Consider the following 17,295-nt stretch of genomic DNA (forward strand, 5'->3'; position numbering starts at 1 on the left):
GAAAGAAAGAGTGAGGTTTCACAGACAGGGTATAAGAAAATAGTCTGTGAGGAAAATAGAGAATGAGCGATATTATAGTGAGGTGAGAATATCAAAAGAGGGTTATTTCTTTTGATGTTGTAGTGGTCTTTGGAGTATTTTACTCGGATCTACAAATTGTAAAATTCTTTACTATAGTGATATCAGTTGCTCCTCTCGGGACCGTGATTTTTTCCCTTATTAAAAGGGTTTTCCACGTAAAAATCTTGGTGTCGTTGTTACTCTTTTATTCTTGTTAATTACCGTATCTCGATGCTACATTATTATTCCGTTTTTATTACCGTGAATATTATTTCTGTGGGGGTTTATTCCCAACAAAATGAACCAATGAGTCCACCGACAGTTTTAGATGCTTGTAAAATGCAAGTAACGCATAGCTAACAAGTGTAATGACGGACTTATCTGGTATCCAAGAGAAAATGTCCTTTTCCTTTTGTTTCCCCGCATTTCCCACTGTGCGTTTTCCTTGTGACCAACTTCACGAGTGTTACCGTTCACCGACTCGGTTTAGAAAAATAAAGGCAATTATAGGATTTTCTGACACACAAAACCGACAGCCAAGCTAACAGGCAGCGATTAAATACAACAATAAGGAGCATCATCCAGTTGTCTCCCGCTCACCCTCAATCCCAAATTTGTGAGGAAAAAAAAATACGCATACACATAACGATCATGAATATGTGGTCTTCAAAACAATAAACAATCGTTATCAAAGGTAATTATTAAACGACGACAACGACACAGAGATGTTAGTAATCGAGAGTCGAGAGAGCCAATTATCCTAGTCTAGTGATCATCTTATAGATTCTTGTGATCTAAGTACATTAACATGAAAAAGCGTATCAAACCAGTTGCTGTTTCCAATCTCTAAAACCTCCTCCTTATGGGCAATCCATCTTCTGATGTCCTTCGCCTCAAACCCTGGCTCATCATTAGCAGCCATACCAGCTGAAACAAATTTAACTGCTTATATCTCTTCTTAGTCAATACACACCATGGAGGTAGGTTTCCAAGCAGCGGGTATTTCAGCTGCACACCTGTAAAACTCATCTACAGAAAAGATTATAATTAGGAATCAAATAATAAAATATCAATAGCCACTACCTCGCCAAAATCCAGATGCTCTTCATTTAGTACTATTTTTCGTAATCCGAAGCTCTTCAATTACTGCGACCACACAAAAAGGCAAACATTCTACTCCATGACGTTTCATAATTGTTTGACATTTGCGGTAAGTAAAACCACAACCTACTTCTTGCAACATCTAGAAATGTAACCATCCCTTTGGATGTCATTGTATGCGCCTCCAACTAAGAACCGCACTATAACAGTCACTTCAGATCCAATATTGGGTGATAATTCAACATTAATGGTCCTGCAATTCTGCAATACCCATTTAACAGATCCTATGGCCTGAAAATTAAAATTAGCCAAGAAATATGTGCAACTTAGATCTTTACAGTGCCACTCAGACAGGCAGAAGATTTTTGACTTATCTATCTCCTCAATTACTTGGTGTTAAAAGCCCAAAATTACCTATTATTTACTTGCTCCATCGGACAATGATAGATGAATGATATTGCATTCACAGGGAATTAAATTGCTAAACAAAAATATCAGATGTTTATCCATTTTTCATTCGGTCTCATAGGACCAACAGAAGAGAGCTTCAAATAATTTGGATACAAGAGATAATATGTACAATGTCTCATGGTCGAGTAGCACAACATGAAGATAAAGGCAATCAGAGTTCCTACAACACATAAAAGGACAATTTCCTGCTACATTTATTTTTAATGTAGCAACAGCACTGAAAAGTTTTCAGCTTGACACAGGCATCCCTACCAGGAAAATCTCCAATGACAGATTCAGTCTGAGAGATGTTAGTCTGCTGTCCAGCTCTGTTCAACAATCTCACGCACCTTCCTGTTGTACTCGCGCTTATTCTCACTAAACATGCGTGCTGCTTCTGAATTTGCTGGTGAGTTTGGGTTTGGATCACAGAGCAAAGACTGCATTTGGAAAAAGTCACACATTAGGGACCGTTTACAAGCAGACATGCTAATGCTAATGCTTTCTCGATTCAGTTTCATTTACTCCAGCCCATTTTTATTACCGAGTTTGGTTAATGAGAATTGACTTGACTATCTCGGTCTCACACCAGACATCGATCAAATTTTACAAACAAAAGATAAGATTCAGAATAGAAGACACTACTGACCACCAAAAACTGAACTGGATCTTTATGGAAAGATAACAAAAATTTGGCGGTGACAGAAGATCTTTTGAACTCCCAAGATTAGTGCCTAGGTGAAACATAATGAAATAGACGGAATGATATTGAGCAGCTAAGACAGACAGGCACCAACTGAGCACTGTCTCAGATGGAATTGAGCCCAAGTAAAAACTGTTTGAACCAAAAAATATTAACAAAACAAAAAAAAAATGTCTCTCCAGCATTTATAGACACAATCAATGTCTTAAGAACAAGGACCTGTTTGCTTTGGATTGATTCTTTTCTGTTATATTATTAATTTGTTGAATTAGTTAATTTACTACTAGTGAAAATGATATCAAGCACAGTATATAGCATCTCTGAACATATTTTATCATCTAATTTGGACCAAATAATGAAGCCTGCATTCCCAACTTATCCAAAATAACAGATATCTTGTTCTCATCATTGTACACTACTCTGCCACCAGTTCAAACAGAGAAATGCAAAGGAACACATAACTCAATCAATGCGTGTCCACTAACACCTACATCCAAGGAGCTACTTGACCACCAAGAATATCATGTCTTAATATTAGTATACTATTAGTACAGAATATGAAGTATAAAAGAACACAAAGCTACAAAGCTAATCAAGGTGGGGACAAAAGAGATGGTCTATGATGTGTCCAAAATAAATGCCAATACCAGGATGTCCATTATTCTGCATGGGAAAACACACACACCAAGGAAATAAAATGAAAGATACTTTTCATGCTATGTTTCTCCAATATTCTGTATAGCCACAAGGCATAATGATGTAAATTAATAACAATCTCAACATACCTGGATTGAAGTAAGTATAGCAGCTACGTCATATATAGGACTCCACTGATTTTGCAGTATGTCCAAGCATATACTTCCATCGGCGTAAACTGAGCAATAGATAAGATATGAGAAATCAGCAAAACTAAAGTCAAATTTTTGCTTTGCATGATAAAGTAGAATCAAATCTTTTTGAAAAGTAGAGTAGAATCGAGGCTAATATCTAGGATTAACTTCTGCACAATGGCACAAATGAAAATAAAGACATAAAACTAATTGGTATACACACATTAGATGAACTCTCTCAAAAGCCAATACTTGAACATAAAAGATTACATTGCTCAGATTGCATGGGCTGTTTAGTCAAAACTGGGCATAAAAGATTATGGTACTCGTATTGCTTGGTCAGGTGAAAATAGAAGATGAGAAAAATAGGTGCAGCAAAACAATTTCAACTAACAAGCAGTACAGTACGTGGACTAATCTAGTATAAGTTGGGACATATACTGAGCTATAGGCCTTAACACATACACATAACTTAACACACACATGAATCACAAAACGCATTCAATTAAACAAGCACAACCCAGGCAGCTACCAGAATATGGCTAATTCTCTCCTAATCAAGAATTTCAAGAAACAGAATATTACTCTAAGCCATAGTAATTACAAAAGATTTTTGCAATATTTCCATCAACCATTATGTCATAATCACTGGGAAAAAAGTGTCACATCACATGACTTTTGCAATATTTCCATCAACCATTATGTCATAATCACTGGGAAAAAAGTGTCACATCACATGACTCATTAACGACGACAGAATTGCCTATTACATATATATGGAATTACCATTCATATAAGTTCAAGGATAAAGATTTGGGCCGATCTTTGAAAAGGTTGAGTGGATGGGGGAGTTAATAATTTCTTAAAGAGTTAAAGAGTGAATTAAATTACCAAACGTGTTATCTAATATAAGTACGTACCACATACTATATGTCTGGAATGGTTGGGAATTGAAATCTTTAAAGGAGGAGAATGTTTTGTGAAGAACAATGGTAATAGTCAAATATGGATTGAGACGAATGAATGAGAAAAACAATTTTCTACATTCTTTATAAGGACATTCTATATTTTATAGGCATAGTGATGGCATGAGAATTAGGTCTCGGAGAGAATGGTGATGTTAGACTAGCAATATAGGATTAGGAATAACATAAGAAGCCATTTACCTTGTTAGGAGATTGATGGAGCAGTATAGGGAGGAAAGAAGGACTTGCATATGGTGTCCATCGATTTACAAAAGGCGTACGATAAAGTTCCGAGGGAGGTTTTGTGGAGATGTTTGGAGGCTAGAGGTGTACATGTTGCCTACGTTAGGTTGATCAAGGAAATGTATGATGGAGCAAAGACCGGGTGAGGACAGTGGGTGGGGACTCGGATCATTTTCCGGTTATGATGGGGCTACATCAGAGGTCGGCACTCGGCCCTTTTTTGGTTGCTTCGGCGATGGACGTACTGAGCGCACATCCAAGGGGAGGTGTCGTGGTGCATGCTATTTGCAGATGATATTGTATTGATTGACGAGACGCGAGACGGTGTGAATGCGCAATTAGAGCTATGGAGGCAGACCCTGAAGTCTAAAGGTTTCAAGTTGAGCAGGACCAAGACAAAATACTTGGAGTATAAGTTCAGTGGCGAGACTCAAGGAGGGGAAGGGGAGGTAAGGCTGGACTCGCAGGTCATCCCTAGGAAAGGAAGTTTTAAGTACCTTGGGTCTATTATTCAGGGGGTAGAAGATTGATGAAGATGTCACACATCGTATTGGGGCGGGATGGATGAAACGGAGACTCGCTTCCGGTGTTCTGTGTAACAAGAAAGTGCCACCGAAACTTAAATGTAAGTTCTACAGAGTGGTGGTCTGGCCAACGATGTTGTATGGGGCTGAGTGTTGGCCAGTCAAGATCACTCATATCCAGAAGATGAAGGTAGCAGAGATGAGGATGTTGAAATGGATGTATGGGCACACCAGATTAGATAGGAACAGAAATGAGGTTATTCACGACAAGGTGGGTGTGACCCCTATTGAGGACAAGATGCTGGAAGCGCGGCTTAGGTGGTTTGGTCATGTGAGGAGGAGCACAAACGCCCTAGTGAGGAGGTGTAAGAGGTTGATATTGGAGGGTCGAGGGCCTACGGAGAGGTAGAGGTAGAGGTAGGCCAAAGAAGAGGTGGGGAGAGGTGTTTAGGCAAGACATGACACAGCTTCAGCTGACCGAGGACATGACTCTTGATAGGAAGGTATGGAAGTCGAGGATTAGGGTAGTAGAGTAGGTAGTCTAGAGTGTTCATAACAGTAGTATATTCTCACTTTCTGTTGGTAGTAAGTTTTTATGACTAACCGTTGTTTTCTTTCATTGTTAATCACCTTACTATCTTGTTGTTTTTATTCTGCTTTTATATGGCATTTGGTACTGTCCCTTCCAGTGTTTTTGAGAGCGCGAAGCGCAAAAAAACGACAAGGGCTCGCCTCGCTTCAAAAGCGAAGTGCACGCTTTATTAAAGTGAAGTGCAATTCTTAAAAAACATAATATAAAATTATAAATAATCAAAAACTTCAATTTAAATACTTAAAAAGTAGGTACTAGGTACCACCAAATCATCCACAAACTATCCACAAAGGCACAAACCATAGGACAAGCAAAATCAAAGCTACTAAATTGCTAGAATCAACATCTTATTCTTCTACTCTTCTTCTTCTTCTTCAAGGTTGTCAAAATCTTGAATTCCTCTATTATCTTCATATTGCTCGTCATCTTCTTCTTCCCCCTCCTCTTCATGATCACTTTCTTCTTCATCAATTAGGGATAGGGATCGAATTGTAGTAGCCACACTTTTTCCCTTCCTAATAGAGCTTGAACTTGGAGTATATCTCCTTAAACCACAAGGATCCTCCCCAACTCCACTACCAACCGCAACATCACCCCAAATGAAATCGGAGTCACCTTCAAATACTTCTTCATCTTCACAATTTTTGGGGACTCTGGTTAGCCACTCATTAGCCTCATCAATATTGTCCAAAAGAATTGGATCAATTATATTGCGGTGGTTATAGCGACGCCTCAATGCTCTATTGTATTTTATGAACACTAGATTATGGAGACGCTTCAAGGTTAGTCGATTCCTTTTCTTTGTATGAATCTGCAAAAAAGATGTGTCAACTAATTAGTAGGAGTTTGGACAATTGAAATATAATTTACTTTATCTCAAAACACGAAATAATTCTTTTTATTTCTCACGTGTTCAAAAACACTCCAGTTCCTTTCATATCCGGATGAACTACAAGTTAAGCTTAGAACTTTGATGGCGAAAGCCTGTAATTCCGGAGTCTCTACACCATATTGGACCCACCATTCAAACTATAGAAGTCAAAAAAAAGTTCAAGAGTTAATAAGTATAAAAAATACATTGAAGTTAGAGTTATAAAATATAGAAACACTTGGTCACCTGGCGACTTCGTCGTTCTTTGTTTAATAGCAAGACGGAGCTTAAAAAGTCCTTCAGCTGCCTTGGAAGTAGCAAGCTGATCTACTATCTTTTCTTGCAAGTCTTCATCTGGGGTCAACTTGATAACAACCTGATGGAATCCTGTCCACACTTCTTTAGCCAATGAATTATTCTCATGATGCTCATAAAAGTGTGATGGGTTCAGAAAAAATCCAGCTGCATGCAAAGGTCTATGAAGTTGCTCATTTGCATCAATGATCTGAAAGACCTTTACATATTTCTGCTCATCACTGAATGATGCTTGAATAGCCTTTTTGGCCCTATCCATAGCTTCATAGAGGTAGCCCATTGGTGGTTTTTGCTCCCCATCCATCAAACGGAGTACTTTAACCAAAGGGCCACCAATTTTAAGAGCATGAGGGACATTATTCCAAAAAGAATAAGAAAGAATAATGTGTGCAACCTCTTTCCCCGCACTTTCCTTTGCAAATTTACTCTTGCTCCATTCCTTTGAAGTGACCATCTTTCTCAAATTGTCTTTTTGACAGTGGATACTATGCAAAGTCAAGAAAGCAGTGGCGAACCTTGTCTTGCCCGGTTCCACCAAATTTTTTTTGCATGGTAAATCTTCTCATCATATTCAATAACAAGGGCCGCTGAGAAATATAAGAATGTAACCTAACGCCCTGGCCAAAAACTGTAGAGAAGGGTTTTTCCTTGAAAATGTCCCCGAACATCAAGTTGATACAATGAGCCGCACATGGAGTCCAATAGACATTCTTGTACGCCCCTTCAATCATGCCACCCGCTTTCTTATTTTCACTTGCATTATCAGTGACCACTTGAACAACTTTGCTTGGACCAATCTCTTCGATGGTGTTCTGAAACAAGGTGAACATTTTGATGTCGTCAGTGGATGAGTCGCTAGCATCAATGGACTCAAGAAACAAACTTCCCCGGGGAGAATTCAACAACACATTAATAATCATTTTCCCGTTCTTGCCGTCCACTTATCCATCATAATGGAGCAGTCGTACTTGTTCCACACAACTTTATGCTCCTCAACAATTGTATTAGTCTCCTCCACTTCCTTATTTAGATAAGGACCTCTTATTTCATGGTAAATGGGAGGCTTCATTCCAGGTCCGTATTGACCAACGGCCTCAATAAAGTCTCCAAAAGTGTCATAGTTGACCCAATTGAAGGGGAGTCAGCATCATAGACCCATCGTGCAAAAGCTCTAACTGCACGATCCCTCAAAATGTCTTTAGCAATTTTTTGTACATATTTTCCACCGCTTGCTCCCGGCTTCTTTGAGAAGTAGCAATCTATAGGACCTTTAGTCGATGATCCATGGCTTGACCCATCTCTTCCCCATTTTGTTGGAAGTGACAATTCTTCAATATCATCATCATCATCATCATCATCATCAAGATTGGTCACTATTGGTTGATGAACCATTTGATTTTTTTGCTCTTTCTTCTTCTCAACAAAATTCTTTATTTCTTCCCTCACCTCCAGTGGACATTTCGGACTACTTGTGACGTTTCTATCGCCACCAATTAGATGGTATTTAAAGCGATAAATTCCACCCGTTGTAATCTTGTTGCAAAACTTGCATACAACATTTGTATTCTTCTCATTAACTCTCTAGCCATATCGCCAAGCCGGGTCTTTCTCTTTCAAACTTTGAGACATTTATATAAACTGAAATATACATTTAATCAATAAGCAAAAACATAATCAATAAACTGAAAATACATATAATATATATAATAATTAATTATATAAACTGAAATATACATTTAAAAAATCACATAAACCAAAAATAATACATATATATAACTAATTTTATATGCTGACAAAGAGGAAAGGAAATATACACAAACGAAAAAAAGAAGAAGAAGAAAGAAGAATGGAGAACTCGACTGGAGTTCCTTACACAAACGAAAAGGAAAAAGAAAGAAAAAAAGGTTTCTTACTCTGTTCTGGACTGGAGAAACAGAGAAAGAAAGAAGAAGAAGAAGAATGAAAAAAAAAACAAGAAGAACTAAAGAACAGAAGAAGAAAGGAGAAAGCATAAGAAGAAATTACCTGGGTCAGCAATGGCGAGTGTCGCGAGCGAGAAAGGAGAACTCGAGCGAGAGAGAGGGTCAGCAATGGCGTCTCTGCTCTTGGATTTCAGCTTCAGTAGGTAAAAAACCCTAGGTTTTGTGAGACTCTGTTTTGTCGAAGAATTTTGTCGAAGGAGAAGGGGGTTTTGGTCGACTTAGGGTCTGTTTTGTCTAATAGAATAACAGACCCAAAGTTTTTTTTTAAAAAAAGAGCCCCTGCGCTTTTTTGCAAAGAAGCGATCGCTTCATCGCTTTATCCGCTTCATCGCTTTTTCGCTTTTTCCTGTGAAGCGCTCGCTTCCTCAGATCGAGTCGCCTCAGTGTGCTGGAAGCGACAGCGCTTTTCTAAACACTGGTCCTCTCTTGTCTATATTTTCATTAATGTGGTGTTTATGCTTTCCCGAGGGTCTATTGGAAACAGTCTCTCTATCCTCACTCTTTATCCTCACAAGGTAGGGGTAAGGTCTGCGTACACACTACCCTCCCCAAACCCCACAGTGTGGGATAATACTGGTATGTTGTTGTTGTTGTTGGGGAATTTCTTCACGGGATATATGAAATGGCCTATTGGTGATGAAGGCATGATAGGATGATATAAAGGAATAGAGCACACTACAAGTAATCGACTGAAATGGGAATTGAAGTGTTGATGCAGAAGGTGTGGCCGTGTGGGATATAAAAAATCTAAGAAGCTAGCTTCCTTCTTGTAGTACGCAGTGTGAGACACAATACTAACTATATTAAAAGGTCTCTAAATTGCTATAACCTCTTGTCAATACTACTAGTAGTCACCTAAGTTGCTCGAACACAGGTGCAGGTGTCCAAAACGGGTGCGGATCTAAAGACTAGATCCTTCAAAAATGTAAATTCTAAGATTCGGGGATACGGATCCTAGTAACAACAACAACAACAAACCCAGTGTAACCCCACAAGTAACACTTACATATAACTAGTAAAGTGTTGATTTCTTTTTTATTCTCAAGATGTAGATAGGTAAATGATTGATTTCCTAAATAAGGTATGCTACTTTCTTCAAATTTATCCTAGTTTTGGTTCTGATTTCGAGAATTAAATTTTATCTCGTTTCGAATTTTTCTGTTTGTCGTGGTCAAAGTACCCAAAATTATTTGACCAGATCCAGTACGAATCCCATACCCACACCAATGTCGTGTCGACACGGGTGCGGCACCTAAATTGTCGTGTCAGAGCAACTTAGATCGTCACACCACTTCCTAGACAAATCCCATCAAGATAAACTCAATTAACAACCAAAGCTTAAAGTTGAAAGTTTTACCTTTCCTAAGGTCTACAACTATGCGAAGAAAGAGGGAGAGAAAGATAAAGCAACATTACTTGGGCTACTTACTATTTGGATGAAACATCCTGGAAATAAACCGCACAGTTGGAGGCTTGTTGGGGTAGTCCTCCGTAAACTGAAGTGTGAGCTTGAACGTACCTGTAAATAGAATTATAGAACACATATTTAATAGTCAAAATTGGGGTGGAAAGGCATGACTATAAATTTTGATGGTTCTTGTCCATACAAACTAGAAGCGCCTGCTTATACTTCATTTTATTGAAAGGGGAAAAACAAGAATGGAAAAGAAAAGAGAGGCAAATCCTAATAACGACAATCAATATTTTTAAAACTGACTATAACTACCTTAACCACCTAGAAGCAAATAAGAATATTCAGCACGGACGGGATCAGATATTAATTTATTATCATGCACCACAGAAACATATTCCTAGAAACCTTCTTCATTAGGAGAATGGGAACATCTCAGCATCACGAAGCACCAAAAGTGGACTAAACTAATATGCATTACTTAAATGGAACTGATGAGATCCACATATGATGTTTCATCCACATAGTCAAGTGACAAAATGCCCTTTACAAAACACCCACAGCGCGATTACAAAAATGACAAAGTAAAGTAGAAAACAGCAAGTGGCATTTGAGTGCGCAAATATTTCTTAGGAGGTATCTAACTATCCGTATGATGGACTAAGATTCAAAGTAATGCGTCTGTTCGTATTTTAAGCATAAATATGAAGAGAGAGAAACAAAGACCGGTAACTGAGCAAAATTTCCTCACCTCCATCCCAAGGTGTGTCATCAGGACTGCATTTCAAAGAAAAAAGAAAAGTTCATAAATATAAAGAAACTACAGCACAAAGTACAAAAAAAAAAATGCAGAAGATCCTGCAGATACCCGAATATAACGGCATTCCAGAGCATAATATTGTTGTCATACGGAGCACCACTGATGCCGGCAGGAGGATCCTGCTGTAACCTCTTAAAATCCCTCATCAATCTTTTCCTTGCCGGCGTCGACATCCCTGACCGCCTAATCCCACAACTCACAATTCATCAACTTGCTAAATTCAACTTTAAACAATGAAAACTTCAGCTCCCTACACTAATAAGCCACTAAATTAACGTAGCAGTTTAGATTATAAGGCAATCACATGCCAATAAATCGAACCGAGTCAAAAACAGTAAAATTGGGAAACCCTAGATCCACAAAAAATATGAAATTATTGCATAAATTTGTAGTCCAAGACATCAGCATTGATTAAACAAGGGTTCATGTGAAAAGAAAGGAGATCAAATTACCTGAGCGATGAAGCGGCAAGAATTTCAAAGAGAATCGACGAGATTGAAATTGAGCTTGGATGGGGTTAAGACTAGACTTCAGTTTCTTGCGCGTCACCTGCTTATAGGAAATGAAGATACTGAGTTTGCGTGATATGTAAGCTGGTGAGATATGTGACCTGATACATCATATGCGCGTACGTACAGCTAATAGTGTGATTACGTGGACACTTTTTTTTAAAGGAAAAGTTACACATTCAACAAAAATTAGTTAAAGTCCCTAGCAGATTTATATAAATTACTAGTATTATCACCCGCACATTATTTGAGTTATTTGAATTATATGTAAATAATCTTAAAATTTAAACTTTCTCTATTAAATATAAATAATTATTGGGTATTAATTAAGAAACACTACATGAAAAAGATTAATCATTTCTCAAATTTTCTAGATATAATTCTACTTTTCTTTTTTGATATCATTCTCGCCGGTGTCATTGGATCCTAAAAGTAGTCGAGAAGCAAAACAATAACTCATATTTATGACAAAATAATCAAAGGTTGGGACTATGAAAGACTCTTTGGATACGACTTGACTCTTTTACTACTACTTGGACTCTTATTTTGTGCGTTGATATCTTTCAAAAATTATTTCTATTTTAAAATTATAGTTTCTAAAATATTATTTTCAAATAATAATTTATTTTATAATAATCTAAGTGAAAATATTATACTTAATTCAAAACACATTTTAGTCGGCTATCTAAAAATTTAAAAAATTATTTAGCCAGTAATTTTTTTTTTTCCAATATGACTCCATTTTGATATTTGACATTAACCATATTAAATATCCGAGTTATTTGAATGATATGTAAATAACCTTAAAATTTAAACCTTCTAGATAATCGTTAGATATCAATTACGAAACAGTACATGAAAAAAGACTAACATTTTCTCAAATCTCGTAGTGATAATTTTATTTTTGCACCTAAAAATAGCCATATTTTTGCACCACCTATAAATAGCCATATTTTTGCACCTAACATTCTCATTGGTCTCATTGGAACCTAAAAAAATCCAAAAAATAAAATAATAATTTGTATTTATGTCAAAGCACAAAGTGTTGACACAATATGAATGATTCTTTGGTTACGACATGACTCTTTTACTACGACGTGAACTCTTATTTGGTATGTTGTTATCTTTCAAAAAATATTTCTATTTTGACATTCCAATTTCTAAAACTTTATATATATAATTATTATCTTTATAATGATGCAAGTGAAGATGTTATCCTTAATTTAAAATTTACTTTAGTCGGCTATCTAAGAATTGAAATGATTCTTTAGCCGATGAAATTTTATTTCAATATAATGTTATTTTGAGTTTATCGATATCTCTAGCCACAAATTTTGAATTTGGAATATCCTATATACAGAGATGGATCTAGGATTTATACTTTATGGATTCAATTTTTAAGATTTTAGCATTGAACTCATTATATATTTTAGAGTTATGGGTTCATATCTACTATTTTTATAATTTTAAGAAGTTTTTACATATAAAGTTTTGCTCAGCGTAAAAAGTTATGGGTTCAATTAAACCTGTTGTCAACACTCTACATATGCCTCTATAATTGTTCTTTGAATTATTAAATGTTAAATTAGTTGACTGTTATTATATAACATTGCATATATTATCTTGAAATTGCCAAGTAGTTTTTCTCGACATCATACTTGGCTTAACCTCAATGCAAACTACTCAAATTGCATTTATATTCAAATTCAAATATCATATCAGTTTGTTAGTAATAGTGATTTTTTAAAAACGACACATAATGTAAATTAAAAAAATATTCTAAAAGATCATTGTCTTATAATCTATGTATTTGAGTTGAAAAAAGATTTAAAATCAATGATATCAACTTCCAAATTTTTTTATACTTAACATAGATGAAACAGAAGAAGAAATTCGCTATCATCTCTTATTTCTATTTATTAGGTTTTTCATACTTTTTTTCTTTATTTATTTTCTTTTATTTTATTTTTTATGTCTTTTTTTTTTACAAAAAATAATTTATTTCTCTATAAAAGGATGAGTTTAAATAGAAATTGTCTACATAAGAACTTTATTTATATTTTTAGTGTTTAGTTGAAATTCTTCCATATTTTTCTTTTGGATTTATCTAATCAACCTAAATAAGTGCTTGTCTTACCACTTAAATTAAAAAATTGAAGAATGTGTAATTTATACATAATCCATATATAATATGTGTATAATCGTGTGTTGCCAGTATATCATCTATGGATATTAGCTATAAAAAGTAAAAAATAAATCTGCCCAGATATTTGTGTAAATATTCCATAATATTTCGATTTCTTGATTTTGTCCATGATATGATTTCGATTATAATAATTTAAAAACTCTACTAAAATTCAAAAATATCTTATCCTTTTATTTCTTAAGTTACATTATATTTTAAAAAATAATCCCATTTTGAAATAATTTATTTACATTTTAAAAAATATATATATTTCATGTCATACCAGTTATATGGAATAATTTTTTTTCCACAGGCACAATAGCATTTAAATAATCGGAAAAGATAATCAAGTTCTTAGTATGATTGCATATGATCATTAACCGAATTAAGTATGATAACTTGACCAAAAAAAGATAAATTTCTTTTTTTATATTAATTCAAATTTAAAAACTTTATCTATAAATTCAAAATTATTCTTTAATTCAAATTCAGTTATATATATATAAATTCAAATTTACATATATATATATATATGACTAACATAGTCAAATATAAAATAAAGTTACCATATACTATTTGCATTTATTAGCTTGCCACTTGGCTTAACCACAATGCAATTATATATGGTAACGTTCTTGCTTTAATATATATATAGATTTGAAAACTTTATCTATGAATTATATATATATATATCGACTATTTTTTTGACTGGTTGATTACTTATGTTAATTTCTTTTTTAATGTCAAAATAAAATGACATAGAAAAAATTTAAATTTTAGCATCCTTAATGTTTTTGTCGAGTAACATATAATTTCTGACTCACTTAGATAAAAATACATTTTTATAGGTAAAGAGAATATATCTATGTCTGTGTGTGCGCGGGTGAAACTTTAACCGCTCAGGTGTAACAACTAAAGGTGTTAGACAACATTGTTCGACCAAAAGATCGAAACCTTTTTGATTAAGCCAATTAATGAAGATGAAGAAGTAAATCTCAGCCAAGCATAATAAAATCTAGATTGAAAGATGCAAGGGATAAACAAGGTGAATAATGCTTCTTAATATGTCGAAACCAAACGATTAAGCGTAAATATAATAACTTCGAACGTAGAGAAATATTGCAATGGCTGCTATTGACCAAGGTGAGAAATGATGTGTGGATTCCTGCACTCTAACAAGCAGAAGTTGTCTTTTTTGTATTTATTTTTCGATCCCCTTTTACAAAGTTTTCTCTCTCTCTATTTATAAGGGGCACTCCCCTATTGAACCCTAAAAAGTATAACATAAAGAATATTCGAAAAGTATATTCCTACTGTCTCCTGTTGCGCCTACACTACTACAAATATCGTGCGTTTACTAACCGTTGTCGGTCATCACCCTCTACAATGACCAAAGGACGCTGCGTCGTTGTAAGCACGTGATTTTTGCCCTATATGAGAATTACTCCCAAAAAATTCAAAAAATAAAATAATTTTTCTTGGTGTGCAATTTTTGTGATATTTTGTGTAACTATTTGTATGTTTGTCTATACATGTTTATTTGTTAAATTAATAAAAAATACAAAAATAGGCATCTTTTGCATTTTTAGCATTTAATGTCCAAATGAACAATTTTATGCTTAATTATTACTTAATTGTGCGTTAATTGTTATTGGAAGTTAATTTGCGCTTTTATAACTTAATTTAGTTCTTAATAATAATTTAAGTACTTTTATAATTTAGTTTTAGAAAAATAAAAGAAGAAAAGAGAACAAAAATACAAAGAAAAATCGGATTGGGCCACTTCTTCAATTTCAAACCACAGGCCCAAATAATTGCCCAACTTTCCCCATGACCCGGTCCGTTTCAAACCGGGTCGACCCGGTCCGCTCCATTAACCCAACACCCCATCTTCATTTTTGTCCAACACAAAACAAAACCAAAAAAATAAAAAATAAAAGGTGAATTATCACTATTAATAGTTTTATTTTTTGTTTTTTTTATATATAAAAAAAAATCCGAAAATATTTTATTTTATTTTTTTTATTTTTATTTTTTATTTTTTTAAAAAAAAACATATATAATAATTTCGGGAATGTTTTTTTAAAAAAAAAAAGAGTAAAAGAATGTAGAAAATTTAAAAAAAAAAAAGTTTTTTTTTAAAAAATAAAAAATAAATTTAAAAGTAAAAGAAGGTTGGAATTAAAAAATAAATATAAAGGTATCTGAAAATTTAAAAAAATTTAAAGTAATTGAAAGTAGCATTTTTAAAAGAAAAAGAAAAGATAGTGGTTTGTTTTTTAAAGAAAAGTTAAATAAAGTGAGATTCTCTTTTAAAAAAAAATAAAAAGTGGGATTTTAAATAAGATAAAGTAATTAAAGTTGGAATTTTAAAAATAAAAGTAAATAAAGGTGGGATTTCTTTTTCTAAAAAAATAAAAGCAATTTGTAAGTGAGATTTCTTTTAATTAAAATAATAATAAAATAATAAAAAAATAAATCTGAAAATTTCGAAAATTTTGCTATAAATAGAAGAGAAAATTTAGGAAGAAGGGTGGAAAAAAAGAGAGGAAAAACTAGATAGAGAGAAGAAAAAAAGAGGGGGCGGAGTGAGAAGTATACACCCGATATACATTCTGGATACACTGAATATACAGGGACAGAATTCATTTTGGAGAGTTTTGAAGTTGAAAAGAATAGTTACTGTTTCATTGCCTCGCTTAAGATCTGAAATAGTCAGAACCTTCCTGCCTTTTACTTCTTCTCTATACTTGGAGTCGTTTATAGTCTCCTGGGTTTACTACTATTCCTACTGTTACTGGTCTATTCCTGTGTTGCTGGACTGTCGTTGTTGTGCTACATTGTTACTACTGTTGCTGCTTCTCAGCTTCATCTTCTCTTGTTTTCCAATACCAGGTACATGTCTTTTAAATTTTAAGTTGGAAAGAGATTCAACATGACTCATCAATGAAGTTTGAATTGAAATTCTGTTTTCTATTTGTCCAAGTTCATCAATTTAAATTTTATTTTTGTTTTATGCTAGTTAATTAGTAGTGAATTCAATTTGATAGCTATGAGCTAATTGTCTTACTTTGAAAGTTCGTATAAAGATTTGTAATAATATTAGCTCATTATCTCATTAGTTTAATCATATTAAATTGTCAAAGTAGGGAATATAGCATGAATGTTGGTCATTATTTAATTTTGTTGTTAGTTAAGCAAGAAGTGATGTAGAAGTGCCAAGAAAATTACAGTAGTGATATTTATTGTTAAATAAGGTTAAGATGGTGTTGTTGGTATATTTTTATAAGATAATAGATGTGTGTATAAACGTTGGCGAAAGGTGATATGATGTAGCTTGTTACAATCTTAAAATGTTATGAATGTTTACGATATACAGTTAAGTTGCATGTAAGGTAATTTTATTGAATTAACTTGTATAATAATTCCTTTCTTATAAACTCGATACCTATATACCTTCATAAGACAAATTGATCAAATAATTAGGCTTATTAGATTAAAAGCGATTATATGAGAATGAAACGAGATGTATAAGTACCAATTGCAACACTTGATATCAATGGTAATTAGAAATAGAATTTGCATTAAGTAAATCATGAAAAAAAAATTTGGAAAATATTTCCTTCCTTTATGAATCATTCATTTTCAGTTTTATATGCAATTTATTCTTTGATATATATATATATATATATATATATATGTCATATATATATATATATATGTCATATTTTTTT

At 34.0% G+C, this 17,295-nt stretch overlaps 2 protein-coding genes across 5 annotated transcripts; both read right to left on the reverse strand.

Moving 5' to 3' along the window:
* Positions 1-703: 703 nt before the first annotated feature.
* LOC107822990 (ubiquitin-conjugating enzyme E2 2) lies at positions 704-11,477 on the reverse strand. 3 transcript variants are annotated; one of them, XM_016649575.2, is made up of 7 exons: positions 11,320-11,477; positions 10,916-11,050; positions 10,799-10,824; positions 10,066-10,155; positions 3,100-3,188; positions 1,885-2,051; positions 704-1,089 (listed from the first exon to the last, which is right to left on the reverse strand). In XM_016649575.2, exons 2-6 carry the CDS (start codon positions 11,038-11,040, stop codon positions 1,923-1,925), a joined length of 459 nt encoding a protein of 152 aa, XP_016505061.1. In that variant the 5' UTR covers positions 11,041-11,050; positions 11,320-11,477; the 3' UTR covers positions 704-1,089; positions 1,885-1,922. The 3 variants fall into 3 exon arrangements, with proteins under 3 accessions (XP_016505061.1, XP_016505060.1, XP_075106582.1); XM_016649574.2 differs by lacking the exon at positions 704-1,089 and having other exon boundaries at positions 1,654-2,051; XM_075250481.1 differs by lacking the exon at positions 704-1,089 and having other exon boundaries at positions 1,654-2,051; positions 10,916-11,117; positions 11,320-11,450.
* Positions 5,654-10,059, reverse strand: LOC107822989 (uncharacterized). Of its 2 annotated transcripts, XM_075250480.1 has the most exons (4): positions 8,680-10,059; positions 6,586-8,292; positions 6,378-6,497; positions 5,654-6,279 (listed from the first exon to the last, which is right to left on the reverse strand). In XM_075250480.1, the coding sequence occupies exons 2-3, from the start codon at positions 7,106-7,108 to the stop codon at positions 6,493-6,495; spliced, it is 528 nt and encodes a 175-aa protein (XP_075106581.1). In that variant the 5' UTR covers positions 7,109-8,292; positions 8,680-10,059; the 3' UTR covers positions 5,654-6,279; positions 6,378-6,492. The 2 variants fall into 2 exon arrangements, with proteins under 2 accessions (XP_075106581.1, XP_075106580.1); XM_075250479.1 differs by having other exon boundaries at positions 6,586-10,059.
* Positions 11,478-17,295: the final 5,818 nt, after the last annotated feature.

The sequence above is a fragment of the Nicotiana tabacum genome, chromosome 3 (assembly GCF_000715075.1).
Source record: "Nicotiana tabacum cultivar K326 chromosome 3, ASM71507v2, whole genome shotgun sequence".
In the NCBI taxonomy this organism is placed as follows: domain Eukaryota; kingdom Viridiplantae; phylum Streptophyta; class Magnoliopsida; order Solanales; family Solanaceae; genus Nicotiana; species Nicotiana tabacum.